Source organism: Podarcis bocagei (assembly GCF_964188305.1).
Source record: "Podarcis bocagei genome assembly, chromosome: 13".
Classification (NCBI taxonomy): Eukaryota; Metazoa; Chordata; class Lepidosauria; order Squamata; family Lacertidae; genus Podarcis; species Podarcis bocagei.
The window spans coordinates 32,447,205-32,462,557 of record NC_138138.1 but is presented as its reverse complement, the minus strand read 5'-3'; the positions used below and the strand labels follow the sequence as shown (position 1 = coordinate 32,462,557).

The window sequence follows — 15,353 nt, the reverse complement described above, 5'->3', positions numbered from 1 at the left end:
AACTCTATGATTCTATGATTCTATTCTAATGAAGTTGAACAAACCAAGACACTTTCCAGAATCTTACTGGATGTACATGGGGAAAGGACACTGGTTTGTACTGGAAATACTGGAGTGTCTAGTATGAGAGGGAGTATCTGGTGCTGGAAATATATTGGGAATTGGGATACTAATGCTCCCGAATCCCCTGTTTAGCTCTGGTTTAAAAGCTCGCTTTGTAATTCCAATCATCACTGCCTTTTACTAGCCAGCAGAGATCAGTAGGTGTTCCTGCAGATCAGGATTTTTCAAAAGACAGAAGGAGAAAGGATTGGTGCCACCAACTGCAAAGCCTATGATGGCTCCTAATCTGCCTTACGCCATAAGAGTAGGCTTATATCAGCAGCAATTTAAGCCAATTCCTGAAGCCCTTTGTATTGCTGACCTGTTTCTAGTGTTTGTGAAAGGAATCCCATGACTCCACAAAATTTTAGCCTATGAAGGAACATGTGACCCTCAAATGACTTAGTTACTTCTCCTTGTTAAGTGCTCCTTGCTGTTCAACTCAGGCCTTAGAGCAATGATATAACATTTGGGGAAGAAGATACAACCCAACAATCCAACACTTGAGGCCAAGATGGAGAAGATCTCAACCACCACCATGTATTTTCCCTTTGTGCTCAGGTAAGTTGGAACAAAAGAGACCCACACACTGCAAAACACCAACATGCTGAAAGTGATGAACTTGGCCTCATTAAAAGTGCTGGGCAATGTCCTAGCAAAGAAAGCCACAATGAAGCTGACAAGAGCCAGGAATCCCATGTATCCCAGAACACAGTAAAACATAGAGGCAGACCCTTCATTACATTCAGCTACAATTTCTTTAGACAAGGAGTCCATGTCCAAATCTGGGAAAGGAGGAGCAGTACAGAGCCATACAATACAAATAGCTCCTTGCATGAGAGAACAGGAGAGAACAATTGAAGTTGCCAGTTTTTTCCCCACCCAGTTCCTTACTCTGGACCCTGGCCTTGTAGCCATGAATGCCAAAACCACAGTGGTCGTTTTTGCCAACACAGAAGAAACAGCCACAGAGAAGATGATGCCAAAGGTTGTTTGTCGTAGAAGGCAGGTTGCTATCTGAGGTCTCCCAATGAACAGCAATGAACAGAGGAAGCAGAGCAGGAGAGCGACCAGCAGAGTGTAGGTGAGACTTCGATTGTTGGCTTTGACGATGGGGGTGTTTTTGTATTTAATGAATATCCCGAGTACCAAAGCTGTGATCACAGAAAATGAAAGTGCCAAGAAAACTAAAATGATGCTCAAAGCTTCCTCGTAAGACAGAAAGTTTAAAATCTTGGGAAGGCATCCATCTTGGTGTTTATTTGGATACTGATCTGCTGGGCATCTGATGCACTTGTCCATGTCTGAAAAAAGAAAGAAAATGATGATAACTCCATATTCCAAACAAGTGAGGGACAAAAACATATAGTGCCATCATATATATTTCTACTCAGAAGTAAGTCCCATTAAATTCAATAGAGTATATTTATCAGTAGGTGGTTTTAGGATTGCTGTGTGTAGCATGTAAACATTGGGAGAACAGAAGCCTGCAGGGAGCTATCAGGCACAATGGTTCAATATAAACTCCTGTTGTTTCAACAGCTAATAAGCAATTTCTTGTTTTAGGATCTATACATAATTGGAGATGCTTAATGCTGAAAGGGATTGTTATATCTAGGCTAAGGTTTGGTGATTAGCTTCAAAATGGATGTGCTCATTGGTCAAGCTTTATTCTTCATGCAGAAGGACGTAACTTCATTCCTTGGTATCACCTGCTGAAAATATCAGGTAGAAGGTGATATCAGACATCTCTCCCTATGATTGCAATTCTTAGCATGCCTGCTCAGAAATAAGTCCCCTTGAATTACTTCTGTGTGGGAGCCACCACTTACCAGAATGAATAATACCAGCTAGTAAAGGGACAAATAATCCATCCTAGTATAAGGACCTAAGATGGAACTGTAGATGCTGCTTTGCTATCCTTAAAGCACAAGAAATAAATGCTAATTCCTCTTGGTTTTCTTGCAAAGAATCTCTGAAATAAGTTAGATTTCTTTGGAAGGGATGATGTAGTCTGAACCATGCCTACTCATGTGTTAATGTTTTAAGATGATCATGTGCGAGGTCACCTACCCATGGCAACAGAAATCATTTCTTCTGGACATGCATCACAGTCGTAGCAACAGAATGGTTCACCATCTTTCTTTTTCCTAATAGATCCTGGGCTGCATTTATCATTGCACACTGAAGAGGGTGACATCTATTCATAAAGACAAGGGAAGAAAAGCTTAATGCATGCTGCTCTCAATGAATGATTCAAATTTAACTGAATGGCATCACAGACCTGGGAGAGAACACTGCTAATTTTTTTCTAGGAAATGATTTCACAGGCCTTCACAGCCCTGGTATTAATTCCACCCATGTCTTTTGAAAGGCAATCAAAATACAATATGCAGATGATATTATTATTATTATTATTATTATTATTATTATTATTATTATTATTATTATTATCATCATTATTAACTTCATTGATGTACATGAATGGTTAAGGGGAGGAAAGATCACTATACCACTGGCTTATTCCGTTTACTCTACTGTATAATTTTGCTGGAGTAGAAAAGTTGTAGCACATGATTTGCATGCAAAAGGCCCAAACTTCAGTCCTTGGCATCTCCAGGCAACGCTGAGAAAAGGCTTCTTTCTGAATCCCCAGTCAATCATGTAGACAACCATGAGTTAGATGACCTAGGGGCCTGACTCAGTATGACAGATTTCCATGTTTCTAAGGGGTAGATCATTGTCCAAAATGCTCCTTTAGAATATATTAACAAAAGCTCTTGTGACAGGGTCACAATATTGGCAGCTTTGTACTTTCTAAGGAGATTTACCTTATTATGGCAAGGTAAAGGTAAAGGACCCCTGGGCAGTTAAGTCCAGTCAAAGGCAACTATGAGGTGTGGCACCCATCTCACTTTTCAGGCTGAGGGAGACGGCATTTGTCTGCAGACAGCTTTCCAGGTCATTTGGCGAGCATGGCTAAACTGCTTCTGGCCCAAAGGGACACATGATTGGTGCCAGAGTGCATGGAAATGCCGTTTATGTTCCCATTGCAGCGGTACCTATTTATATACGTGCACTGTTATGCTTTTGAACTGCTAGGTTGGCAGAAGCTGTGATAGAGCAATGGGAGCTCACCACCATTGCATGGATTCAAACCACCAACCTTCTGATTGGCAAACCCAAGAGGCTCAATGGTTTAGACCACAGTGCCACCCGTGTCCCTTTATTTTGGTAAAAATGGTCCATCTACAACTGATATCACAACATTCAACCACTGATAACCATTAACCAGAGCATACCTGCATAAACTTGCTGTGCCATGTGATGATCTCCTCACTAATCATGAACTCTCTGCCTGAAAAGGCCCATGGATCCATCCTTCCCACTTTCACCCTTGAAAAGGATTTGTTAGGGAAAGTAACCCAATTTATAATATCAAATCCGCTTTCTAATTCACCTTTCCCATCTAAAGACAACTGGTCCCCAGCACTGTTGTTAAATGAGATTCTCTTCAGGAAAGGATGAATCTACAGTTGAAGAGGCAAAAACACCTTTACAAAATTATAGGAGGTAGAGCAGTATATCATTTTACAAATTTCACTCTAGTCTTTTTTTAGTAATAGATTAGAAATGTGTGTGAGAGAGCAACAAAGTGCTTGCTGGTTCTACCACCTCTGTGATCTAGAACCTGAGTTCTTTCACCCCCTGCCTGAATTACAGTCCTATTTGTTTAGGGTTCTAAATTGCATAGCAATCTATGTGAATACATCAAGGTTCATGTTTCAGAAGCTACCCACTTCATGCATTAAGTGTGACAGTGATGGTCATGGTCATGTGACAGAGGGGGCAGGACTAAATAGGGCATTCTGATTCTCCATAATTACATGACAGAAACTCACCCCTAAAAGGGCATCTGAGTTTGATTGGTTTACCCTTTTTTAAACAATACTTCAATCCTGCCTTGGATAAAACATAATTAACATGAAAGTCAATTTTAAACAAAAATAGCCAGAAAACAGCAGGAGTCTCAAAGGCAATAAGTCATCCTAATTGCCATCAGAAGTAGCATCATTTTAAATTGTCAACGGAACCACAGAAGTGAGGGAAGCAGATGAGAGTTCCACAGCCAAGGGCCCGTTCTGTGAAGTCACTCAGTGGACTTAATATGTTGGTCGTGACCATATAGCAGCTGATGGTGCTTGGTGCAGGGACATGGCACAGTTTGGGGACACAGAGAGGAAGGACGCCATTGTTGACATGCATGAACAAATAAGTTTGTATTGGAGAAGGGAGTCTTTGAGGCATCATGGTTCTAGACTGCAGGGCCACCCAAAACATTTTGGTACCTGTGGCAGACCCCAAAATGGGTCTTTTCCCCACTTGGGAAGGAGGGGATCAGGGAAGGTCTACATTAGTAAAAGGAGTGGAAAGAAACAAAGATCTGTTCCCTCCTGAGGTGGTTGCCTCACCTTGCCTCTTGTGCTGACTGGCCCTGCCAGACCATAGAAAACTTTTCAAGTCAAAACCAGCTCTTTGATTAGACCCAGAAACCAACTGTTCCTGAAACAGGAGGCTCAATACATCAACATAAATCTTTTGAGTATTATAAGCTCTGGTCAATGCACAGCTCCAGTACAATACATTTTCCTGCATGAAGCAAAGGGCACAATGACATACTCCCCATTCCACTAGACTAGACTGGAAGTTGATGGGTCATGGGGTAGTGTTCTCTTCCTAAGGAAGCTAGCAGTGAGGGGGTGGGACAGAAAAGCCATGCTTATGTAGCATAATCTAGAAAGCCATAGCCCCCCATTCCTTGTCTAATGGTAGGGCAGGCACTGGAGGTACAGGGCGTTTTTCCTTTTAAAATGTTAGATGCTTCAGCTTCTGCAGCTGACAATGAATATAGGTTACTTTTCTTCATTGCTCTCTTCATTCTCTTTGAGAAAGCAAGATGAGGCAGCCATGCAAGCTGCATCTGCTTACAGTGGCTGCTAGTAAATGTGATTCTCCTCTCCTCTACATTCCATAATGAATGGTGGGGATTTAAATTATTGTGCTCCCTCTATCTTGTTTGTGTCTTGTTATGGTTGGTGATCAGTTTTGTTGTTACTACTGGCTCTGGTGTAGTCGCTTGAATAGTTGAGCAGGAAGGAGCTCCTGGTTAGTGTGAAACATGTAGACACAGCAGTTAATTATGACTGAGATATAGAAGGGAAGTGAATGTTACGTGGGATGCAGAAGGATGCAGAGAGGGGAAATGGGGACCAAAGGTTCCAAATGCTGGTTCCTAACTTGCAAATGATGCTTTTGGGGGCTCAAACATTATATCTGCACCAGATCCAAGTGAGGGGAACAGGAAGTTGCAACATGATAAAAGAAATGTGAGAATCCAGAAGCAGGATAAGATTGGTCATGTGAAAATGAAGAAAGAGTCCTATCATACATGGTGTAACCATCCCTAATGTCTGACAAGATGGGGAAAAGATGGACTCCTATAGTTAGCAGTGTAAAAAGCTGACAAGGTAGAAGTAGAAATGCTCATTACTGGATAGCAGATAGTCAGTTATCACAATCTTTAAACATGAGGGTATGATATGGATTTTCTATTCACGTCCGTCAAGATGTTTTGGTTAAAGAGCTAGTACCTGCCATGGTTGAAGGTTTGGAAGTGTTGCGACCACTCTGGGCTTGGACTTCAATGAGTACATGGTGTTTAAAGCATGTGCTATGATGTAAACAGCATTGTATATACTGTAGCTTTGGGGAGTCATGCTCATTTCAAAAAATGGTCCAGAAAGACTCTCCAGCTTCTCTTTCCCCGTGCAGGTCCCATCGTTCTCTCCATCCATAGGGGAATCTAAAAATACACAGTCAAAAGCTTGTGCCCAGAATTCTTGGATGAACTTGTCTCCATTGGCTGAGTAGGGATTTATGGCCAGAAGGAAATTTTTGAATTCCTGTACCTCAGTGGAGTGGACTGCAAAAGACAAGGCTCCCTGGAAGACTTGTATATCCCAATTCCTTTGAAACTGCACTGCTGGGAAGTCCCATTGGGCTGTCAGAATCCACATTCTTCCTTGAGCATCTGCCATATCTCCTGCTTGTACTAGAAAATATTTCAAAATCATTGTAGAATGAGTTTCTGCAAATACAACAAGTGCTTTGACTGTGTTGTTCTTGAAAAGATGAAGCATGCTCTCTGCCTTCATGTACCCTTCAAATATTTCAGAGAAGTCCGACAGAGCAGGCATCTTGTCAGTGAATGCCGCACAGATGCCGCTTTGTGAAAGTCTTGGCATCAAGCTTCCCACAAAATTTTCTCCTTTATCATTATCCTCTGTTATGATCCCAACCCACGTCCACTCAAAATGCAGAAGTAATTGAACAATTCCAATGTACTGATGCTCTTCATTGGGGACCACGCGGTACATGAAAGGGAACTGGGTCTTAGAACTCAGAGAAGGACCAAATAAATAATAAGAGACCTATGCAAGAGCAAAGAGTTTGTCAAACGTTGAACAGAGATTTACAGTACAAGATATGCAGTCAAAAGTACTCATGCAAGAGATTTGCCTTTAACATTTCAAGACATGATTATGTATGTAGTGGTAAAGACTAGAATTTATTATGCCAAAAAATAGAGGAAAACAAATTCTATTGCAGGAGACAAAGTATATGAATGTGCAAGTTTCTTATAATGGATGGCCATTGCCCGAAGCTCAGTTCCATCCACATTCCCATCTTATTATATGCCAATGGCACAGTCACCTTGTCTCCCACAAGTGTTGGCTTGAAGCAGCTCCTGTGCTGCTGCTAGGAATATTGTACAGCCAACAGACTGGAACTGAACTTCGCAAAATCTAAAGCGCTTTTGTTCTCAAGAACTTGGAAGCCTCATAGATGGGAGATCAGCAGAAACCCATTAGAACAGGTTAAAAACTTTAAATAACTAGGCATCCACTTCCAATATAATACTTCCTGGAAATACCATTGTAAGCTTGCACTTAACAGAGTGGATACTCCAGCTCTATCACCTGTTTCTTCTTTAACAGAGGGAATCAGTTCGTCCCACCTGCACTAAAGGTCTTTAATGCCAAAGTAGTCCCAAAACTCCTGTATGGCATTCCATTATGCATTGGTGCAGTTAACCAATCTAAATTTATCTGCAAAATCCAGGTGCTGCCAAATTGTGTGTCATATGCAGCCATGTGTCTGGAAACTGGACAAAGGCTGCTGGAAACCAAAGCGTGGCTCACCACTATAAAATTCTGGCTCCGTCTACATTTCATGTCCTATCTGTCTTTTTCAACTTTCCACATGCTGGCAGAATCCTACCACTCCAAATGCCTAGCTTGCAGTGAGAGCAAAATCAGAACCTGTGGCCTATCACTTGAGTCACTGCTTATGCAGAATCCTAGAGATTGAATTCCAAACCCTTTGCAGTGCAGCCAGAAAACCTGTTCCCCACTGGGGTTGGGAATTCCACCCTCGTTTTGCCAGGACACTCCATTTTTACACCAGCTTTACAATCCCCAGGTATGCAGAGCTCTTTCCCTCACAAGATTTAACATCTTACTGTCTGCAGTTTTGCAAGGTCGGTCCTTGAAAATCCCAGACTCATACTGACCTTGTGGCACAAAACAGGTTGAAACCATCACACACGTTTTATTTTATTTCCCATTTTATGCAAAAATATATGATAAATATTTGCCCCCCCCCCTTATTGAAGGAAGGAATTTATTGCACCCACTCTTCCAGGGTGTCTTATTTGCTAAACAATTGTAGTGATGATGTTGTGGAGAATGTAGCAAGATTTTTGAGTGACTGTATGAAATTACACTTGTCTTTAGATCCATCTTTGTATCTCATGATGTCTGGACAGTTTTATCTGAAAGTATCTCCTGTTATGTTTTGTTAACTGTGTTGTGCTCTGATCCATGTATATGATGCACTTTTTTATGCCAATAAAGGAGATTGATTGAAAATTCATGAGGACAAGAGCGATTGTTAATATTATTTTTAAAAAGCAGGTTTTTCTCCACAAAGAAGCATTCACAGCTTCTCTACCTTTCTCCTTCACATACTCAAATATGTTTGTTCCAGTTCTAAGAATACAAGAAAGGGATGCATGTCAGGTGTTTGAAACCCACATGTCTCATAGAAACATCCTACCTGCGGGATCTTATAGATGCCTAAGATGGTAGCCATGTAAAAGGAGGTTTCAGCATCGAGTCCCCCAATGGCAGCTATCAGATTGTTCTTTGTGCCACACTTATAGTTGGGGACTGTCCTTTTCTGGCTAAAAAGAAGGTTCAGAGTGGTTTGATATGTCAACTTTTCGTTGAAGTAGCTGTCATAGATGTGGAATCCCAATGTAGCATTTGGTAAAATCCTGGGATTCTCGTTGATCTCCTTAACTGCATACACGAAGGCCTGTAAATACTGGTAGTATTTCGTCACTACACTGAAATAAGAGTGCAGGTTATATAACCCATAAATTTTCTAGACCTCATGAACTACTGTATTTTTCGCTCTATAACACGCACCTGGCCATAACACGCACGTAGTTTTTAGAGGAGGAAAATCCGTAGGCATGCCACCTGTAGGCATTCCCTCCATAACACGCACAGACATTTCCCCTTACTTTTTAGGAGGAAAAAAGTGAGTGTTATGGTGCAAAAAATACAGTACTTGTCAAGTCCACATTGTTCTTATAGAGAAGTCTGCAGGCATTAATGACTTGAACAGGAAGCATGGCAAGGAATAAACCTGTAGGGCAGTCTGTTTTGTCTTGTCCCAAATGTACCACTGAAGAAAATGATGCTAGTGAATTTCCGTGGTGGGCAGCCAGTTGTATCTTTGCAAATCCCATGTGATTGAGAACCCAGATCTTCTAGGGATCTGAATCACCCATGGAGCCTCACTGTATACAAAAGGCTTCCTGCTGCAGAAGTTCATTGTCATCACATGTAGGAGCAAGATAATTTGCAGCCCCCTGAGGGACTAAATGTGTGGGTCCCGTCTGCTTGCACTGCCACTTCAAGGCTGTAATGTCTGAAATGGCACTTACTGTACATTATCACATCATTAAATGCTTCAAAATCATACGGAAAAAATCAGACACACAATCTTGCATGGGGAGGTATTCAAGTGACAGATCAGGGGACTGGAGATCTAGGAGAAGAGGGAAAGGCAAAATGTAGGGTAGATCAAGGGTGTGCAAATACATTTTCTATTAACATCAAAGAATAATGGCATACATTATCCATGGCTAGTCCCACTGAAATTAAGGAATATGACTTAGGTTCATTGATTACAGTGGGTCTGCTTCAAGAAGGACTAGCATTGGATACAACCCATTATTACCGTTAGGAATTGTAAATTTTAAAAAATTCATTATGACCTGCTTATGGACATCTCATGGAAAAAGATACTTACAGAGATTCTCCAACAAACATGGCATTGGGGTGTTCATCAAAGGTTATAGTATTAAAGAAAGAGAAGAACTGAGAAAAAATACTGCCAATGATGAGGTCACCTTGCTCATAATACTCATGCGGGATCTGTAGGGGATCGTTCACACTGCAAGTAGCAGATTGTGACTTGCTCTCAATTTGAGGAAGAAACGCCAGTGTTAACATCAGTAGCCACAGCAACAATAACAGCATTGCACATAAGGGTGAATTCCTTTCTACCAAAGCAAACCCACTCTTCCAAGCTAATTCATTATTATATAATAGCAGCTGGTTCAGAACAGATTTGTTTCTACACTCTCTTGATGCTGCAAGTCGATAGTGATACTATGTGGCCTGTGAAATAGCTCTTCCTGTCCACAATCCACACCCCCAAACTCTGAAAAGCACAGACATAAGTTTTATATGTATTTTCATATTGATTACTTTTTATGAGTGTAGTCAATGAAAATCCATGTTGTCGTCAGCCAGAAAGGATTACTGTAATTTGATATAATTAAAAGGTAATTATAAATCAGCTCCTTAAATGTTCTCCTCATAGAGAACAGAACAGCAGAAGAAAACATGTTGGTTAGTTGTTATCTCAGGGCTGTTCCTTTCTGGGTTCAAGATCAACACCTGGACATACTATGACACTGAGCAAGAAAATACATACAGAAAACCAAAGTCTTGGGACAAAGACATAGGAATAGGGAACTTGTGCCTGTCCATATGTTGCTGGACTCCAGCCTCCATCTTCCCTGATTACTGACCATGCCTGCTAGGACTGAAGGGAATTGGAGTCCTACAACAACTGGAGAATTTCAAGTTTCCTATTCTAGCTTGTTAAGTGGATATAAAGGAGAATAGTATTGATGTCATCTCTCTGCAACCTTGCATAGGATTACAGTGGTTGAATGCATTCTACACCGGGCTGCTTTAGTACATTAATATAAACATTTAATGATACTATGGTGGTGGTGGTGACAGTGATTAACCATATTGTAGTCATCCTTTTACATAAGGTTCTAGGGTTGAAATGCATGGCATAAAAATAATAGAATAAAAAAATACATAACATTTCAATATAATTGACATAAAAGTTACCTTTAAAAAATCAAAATAATAAAAGAGCAGGTGATAATTTTTTTCTCATTACACTGGTACCTCTGGATACGAACGGGATCTGTTCCAGATCCTTGTTCGCATCCTGAAGCAAACGTAACCCGCACCTGCATGTCTACGCGTGTGCGGGTCGTGATTCGCAGCTTCCACGCATGCTCGTGACCTCATTTTGACCGTCTGCACATGCGTGAGTGGTGAAACCCAGAAGTAACGCGTTCTGTTACTTCCGGGTCGCCGCGGAGTGCAACCCGAAAGCCCTCAACCTGAAGCATATTTAACCCGAGGTATGTGTGTAGTTCTGAATACCAACCCCTCCCAAAGACCTGGATAAAGAGGTGCATTGTCAGCTGCTGCTGAAAACTTAATTATGTTGCCACTTGATGCACCTCTGAGGGAAGGTCACTTCAGAGGCAGGTTGTAACCACAGAGATGTCCCAAACGTTTCCAGGAGGTGGCATCACCAGCAAGGCCTCCTCTGCAGATCATAACTCACAAGCAAATTGGGATGAAGTACTCTTTCAGATAGTTGCTCTCAAGGTTTTTAGGGCCGTATATAAGCTTCAGTACCTTGGAATAGGTTCATAAGTGGGCTGACAAACAGTGCTACTCCTTGACTCTCCTTTTTATGTTCTCAATCAGCCATGATCATCAGCACTCTGATCACTGCTTTCTGCATTAGTTGCTGCTTCTGGACTATCTTCAAGGGCAGCTTCCTGTATAGGGCATTATAATAGTTCAGTTACCAGAGCATGGGTCACTGTAGCTATTGTATATGCAGAAACACTGTCTTCATTGGATTTCATATTGTTGCTGAATGAAGTAGAAACAGTTGATATGACAGAGATGGCTCTCAGAAGCAGGCTTTCAGCTGTTTATCTTCAGACTCCTCTGTGATTGGGAGAGCAATGCAACTAGCACTGGGAAGACTAAGCTGTGCCATAGCCCATGCTTTTGTAGCCTTACTGGAGTTCACCGATTGGGTCTGCGTTGCTCCGTGACGGGAGGAAGGAAGTCAAAACGACACCGAGTTGGTTCAAAGAAAGAGTTTATTCTGCTCTCCGGATAGCAGAAGGCACTTGCGTGGTGGGTCCACAGCAAAGTCCAAAGAAATGACAGGTTTCATGCAGTTTATATACTCTCCAGGCATCCTCTCCCTCCTTCCAACCACGTCAGCCTATGTATGCAGGTTGACATCACATATGTTCCTGCTCTGGTACTCTCAACCATAAAAGGGATTTCCTTCCTGCACTCCTGACCATAAAAGGATATTCCTGTTCCTACTCCTATCTGGGGGTACGTCATAATCTCCGGGAACACGCTTTTGGCGTTTCCCCCCGGACATTGGTCTTATGCGTATTTTGTGGTTGGCACATAAGATAAAGTTTTGACGTGTTTTCGTTGTTCCCTGGGGAGCCAAGGCCATGCCTTGCCTGTCCTGATAAAGGACAGAACTGTTTATGCAGTTGTGTCCTTTATTGTGGTTTTTGCTCAACAGTTCAAGTTTTACGCATTTAAAAGTGCTCTCTTTTGAAAGAACAAAAAGGGGGGTTGAGTCAGTTTTTTTAATCTTACTACACAGAAACCCATTCCTTCATTCCCTCCTCTTCTTTTGGACAGCCTTACGGCTCGTCCCAAGGCACTGGCTGGTATTCTCGTGTCAGTGCTATAATCTGGGGCCGAATCATTCGTGACATCATTTTACGCATCATATTTTGCAAGCATTGCATTAAGCAGGGTATACAGGAGCAGAAAAGAAGCAAGATTAGCAAGGGGCCTATCAACATCATAAAAAGTCCTCTAAGCCACCCCAGGTTTGGAAGCCACTCAGTCAACCAAGACATGTCCCATCCGTTCCAGGTTGGGACGGGAACATGGGCCACTTTTTCTATTTCTGCTGCCAGATGTCGAATAGCTGCACCATGGTCAGAGATGCTAAAGCAACAGGCTCCTCCCGTCAATTTTAACGCGGCACAAAACCCTCCCTGTTTCGCTAGGAGAAAGTCCATCCCTAAGCGGAGTTGGAGAACCGCCGTGCGTGTCTCATCTAATTGGGTGGCGATTAACCGGAGGGCTGTGGCTGTGGCATTGGCGACAATCTCCACTACAGCTTGGAGTCTAATAATGCGGTTCAAATTATAAATTGGCTCTCTTGCCCCTGTTATTAGTTCTCCTGGATTCCAAGAAGCCGGATCATAATGGGCCACTATCCTTTCAGGGGGCCACTGATCTTTTCCCCAGGTCTGAGCACTGCCTCCTGCAATGGCTGCTATGTCAACTGAGCGCTTTTCCCGATGGGGTGTAGCGGCGACCGGCTCATAAATCCACATGGGAGGAATTAAGGATGCCGGGAAGCACACTCCATACCACCCCTTCGGGAGGAAACGATAAGCCTGTTTTCCACATACCCAATAAACATCATGTCCCTGAGTGGAGGCACTACTTTCTCCTTCTGAAGCCCTTGCCAAGTGTGTAAGGCAGTTAGTCAGATTACAGCGAGCTCCTGATGCATCGGAGTCAACTGTGATGGGCTGGGCTGGGAAGGTGCGATTACAATGGGATGTCCCCACATATGTCAGATTGCTACTGCCACTCTTGGACTGGTTCACACAGAGCCATCCAGTAACTCGGTGAACCCGGAAGGGGATAGAATGATTCCATAGAGAGGAGTTGTTTCCTAGGGGGCGGGACCCCAAAATCGGGGCCATAACTGAGGACTCATTCCAAGGCACAGGGAGGAGGGGTATTCCTCCCAAAGCATCTGTAGGTCCCAGAGTGCAGACCGTGCAATTGGTTCGGTTTGCAGAATAGGCTACCATTTCTGCCATTTGCAGCCATTTATTGTGTGTATTGCGGGCACCCCACTCTTTCATTAATTGCTTGGTTACCTTAAGTGGTGTGGGCGTGCCGATGACCAGAAGTAAGAAGAATACCATCCCGGCCAAAACCATGGTCCCCCGCAGCCCTATCTGCATTACTTGGGTGCAGGGATTTACCTATCTTCTAATACCTGAGGTACCTCCCCTCTCTATATATTCAAGAGGGAAAGAAAAGAAATGGAAAGAGAAGAAAATGTCCTCTTTTAGTCCACGTGGGATTCTTCTGCCGTGCGCAGGGATGCCAGCTTCCTGGGGGTGGCACCAGCAGGGCGGTCGTCTGGTGGGCGTCACGAAATGGTGAGTCGAAGGGGCTGGTGTAGATCAGTTGTATCAGTCTGATACTGCCTTCTTCACACGAGTATGGTGGACCCAAGGGGTGATACCGGTGACTTTAACAGCTGTAGGAGTGGATAGCAAAATGGTATAGGGTCCCTTCCAACACGGCTTCAACGGGGTCTGGGCCCAATCTTTTATCCACACCTCATCACCTGGTTCATAGGGATGCAGTGGCTTGACCAAGACACAAGGGGTTCGAGCCTGGGTCCACCTGTTAAGAGAGGAGAAAACTCGGGAGAGTGACTGTACATAATTTTCAACGTCCATATCATAACTCAAGATTGGGGATATCATCCGTACGTAAGGTACTGGCCTACCAAACATTAATTCAAATGGGGACAGACGGGTATGTTTGGCAGGAAGACTTCGTACGCGCAGTAGAGCAAGAGGCAACATGGCAACCCAATTTGACCCTGTCTCTTGGGTTAGTTTTGCCAGCTGATTTTTCAAAGTTCTGTTCATACGCTCTACTTTACCAGAGCTTTGTGGCCTATAAGCCGTGTGTAATTTCCAGTCTATCTGCAAAGTTACTGCTAGTTCTTGCAGGACTTTATGCACGAATGCGGGGCCATTATCAGATCCTATTGACCTGGGCAGGCCGTAACGGGGGATAATTTCTCGTAACAGACACCTGGTGACTTCAGATGATTTTTCAGATCTGGTGGGCCATGCCTCTGTCCATCCTGTGTAGGTGCACACAGCCACCAAGAGGTAGTGGTACAACCCACACTTAGGCAGTTGAGTGAAATCCACAACTAAGTCTTCCATAGGAGCGGTCCCTTGGTGCTGAATCCCGGGAGGAGGTAAGGGTCCAGTCCTGGGATTATTTTTCTGGCAGAGGATACATCGTCTCGAGATTTGGGAGGCCAACTGATACACTTTGGATATATAGTAACAGCTCCCGAGTTGTTTGGCGAGGGCATCTGGTCCCACATGGCAGGAGTCATGATACCGCCGCACGACCTGTGGGCTTAGAGATTCTGGCACCCACAATCGGTTGTCAGGAGTAACATACCATCCTTCTTCAGTGACCGCCAACTTCTCTGCCTCTGCCATCAGTCGCTCTTGTATTGTGTACGGTGGTTTGAGACTAGTGTCCACAATCTTTTCCGGTAGCAGAGATCCCACGAAGAAAGCAGGTGCCGGTTGTCTTGCTGCCTGTTTAGCTGTTTTATCGGCTAGGCGGTTCCCTCTAGCTGTATCACTTGGTCCAGTCCGATGTCCATAGCAATGTATCACGGCTACTTGGTTGGGCGCCCATACTGCGGTCAAAAGATCCATGAGGGCTTGGGGGTGTTGCACTTGGCTTCCTTTCGATGTGAGCATGCCGCGTTCCTTCCAGAGTACTCCGTGGGCATGCAAGGTGAGGAAGGCATATTTTGAATCTGTATATATATTGATGTCAGTGCCTTCAGCCAGTTGTAGGGCACGGGTGAGAGCCACAATCTCAGCTAGT

General features: G+C 43.4%; 1 protein-coding gene across 1 annotated transcript; it reads right to left on the bottom strand.

Moving 5' to 3' along the window:
* Positions 1 to 504: 504 nt before the first annotated feature.
* On the bottom strand, positions 505 to 13,390 carry LOC308571775 (vomeronasal type-2 receptor 26-like; the record flags this gene model as incomplete). Its single annotated transcript, XM_081167402.1, has 8 exons — positions 505 to 1,406; positions 2,176 to 2,302; positions 3,405 to 3,632; positions 5,754 to 6,593; positions 8,281 to 8,572; positions 9,547 to 9,671; positions 11,429 to 11,495; positions 12,750 to 13,390. 8 exons carry the CDS (start codon positions 13,388 to 13,390, stop codon positions 505 to 507), a joined length of 3,222 nt encoding a protein of 1,073 aa, XP_081023528.1.
* Positions 13,391 to 15,353: the final 1,963 nt, after the last annotated feature.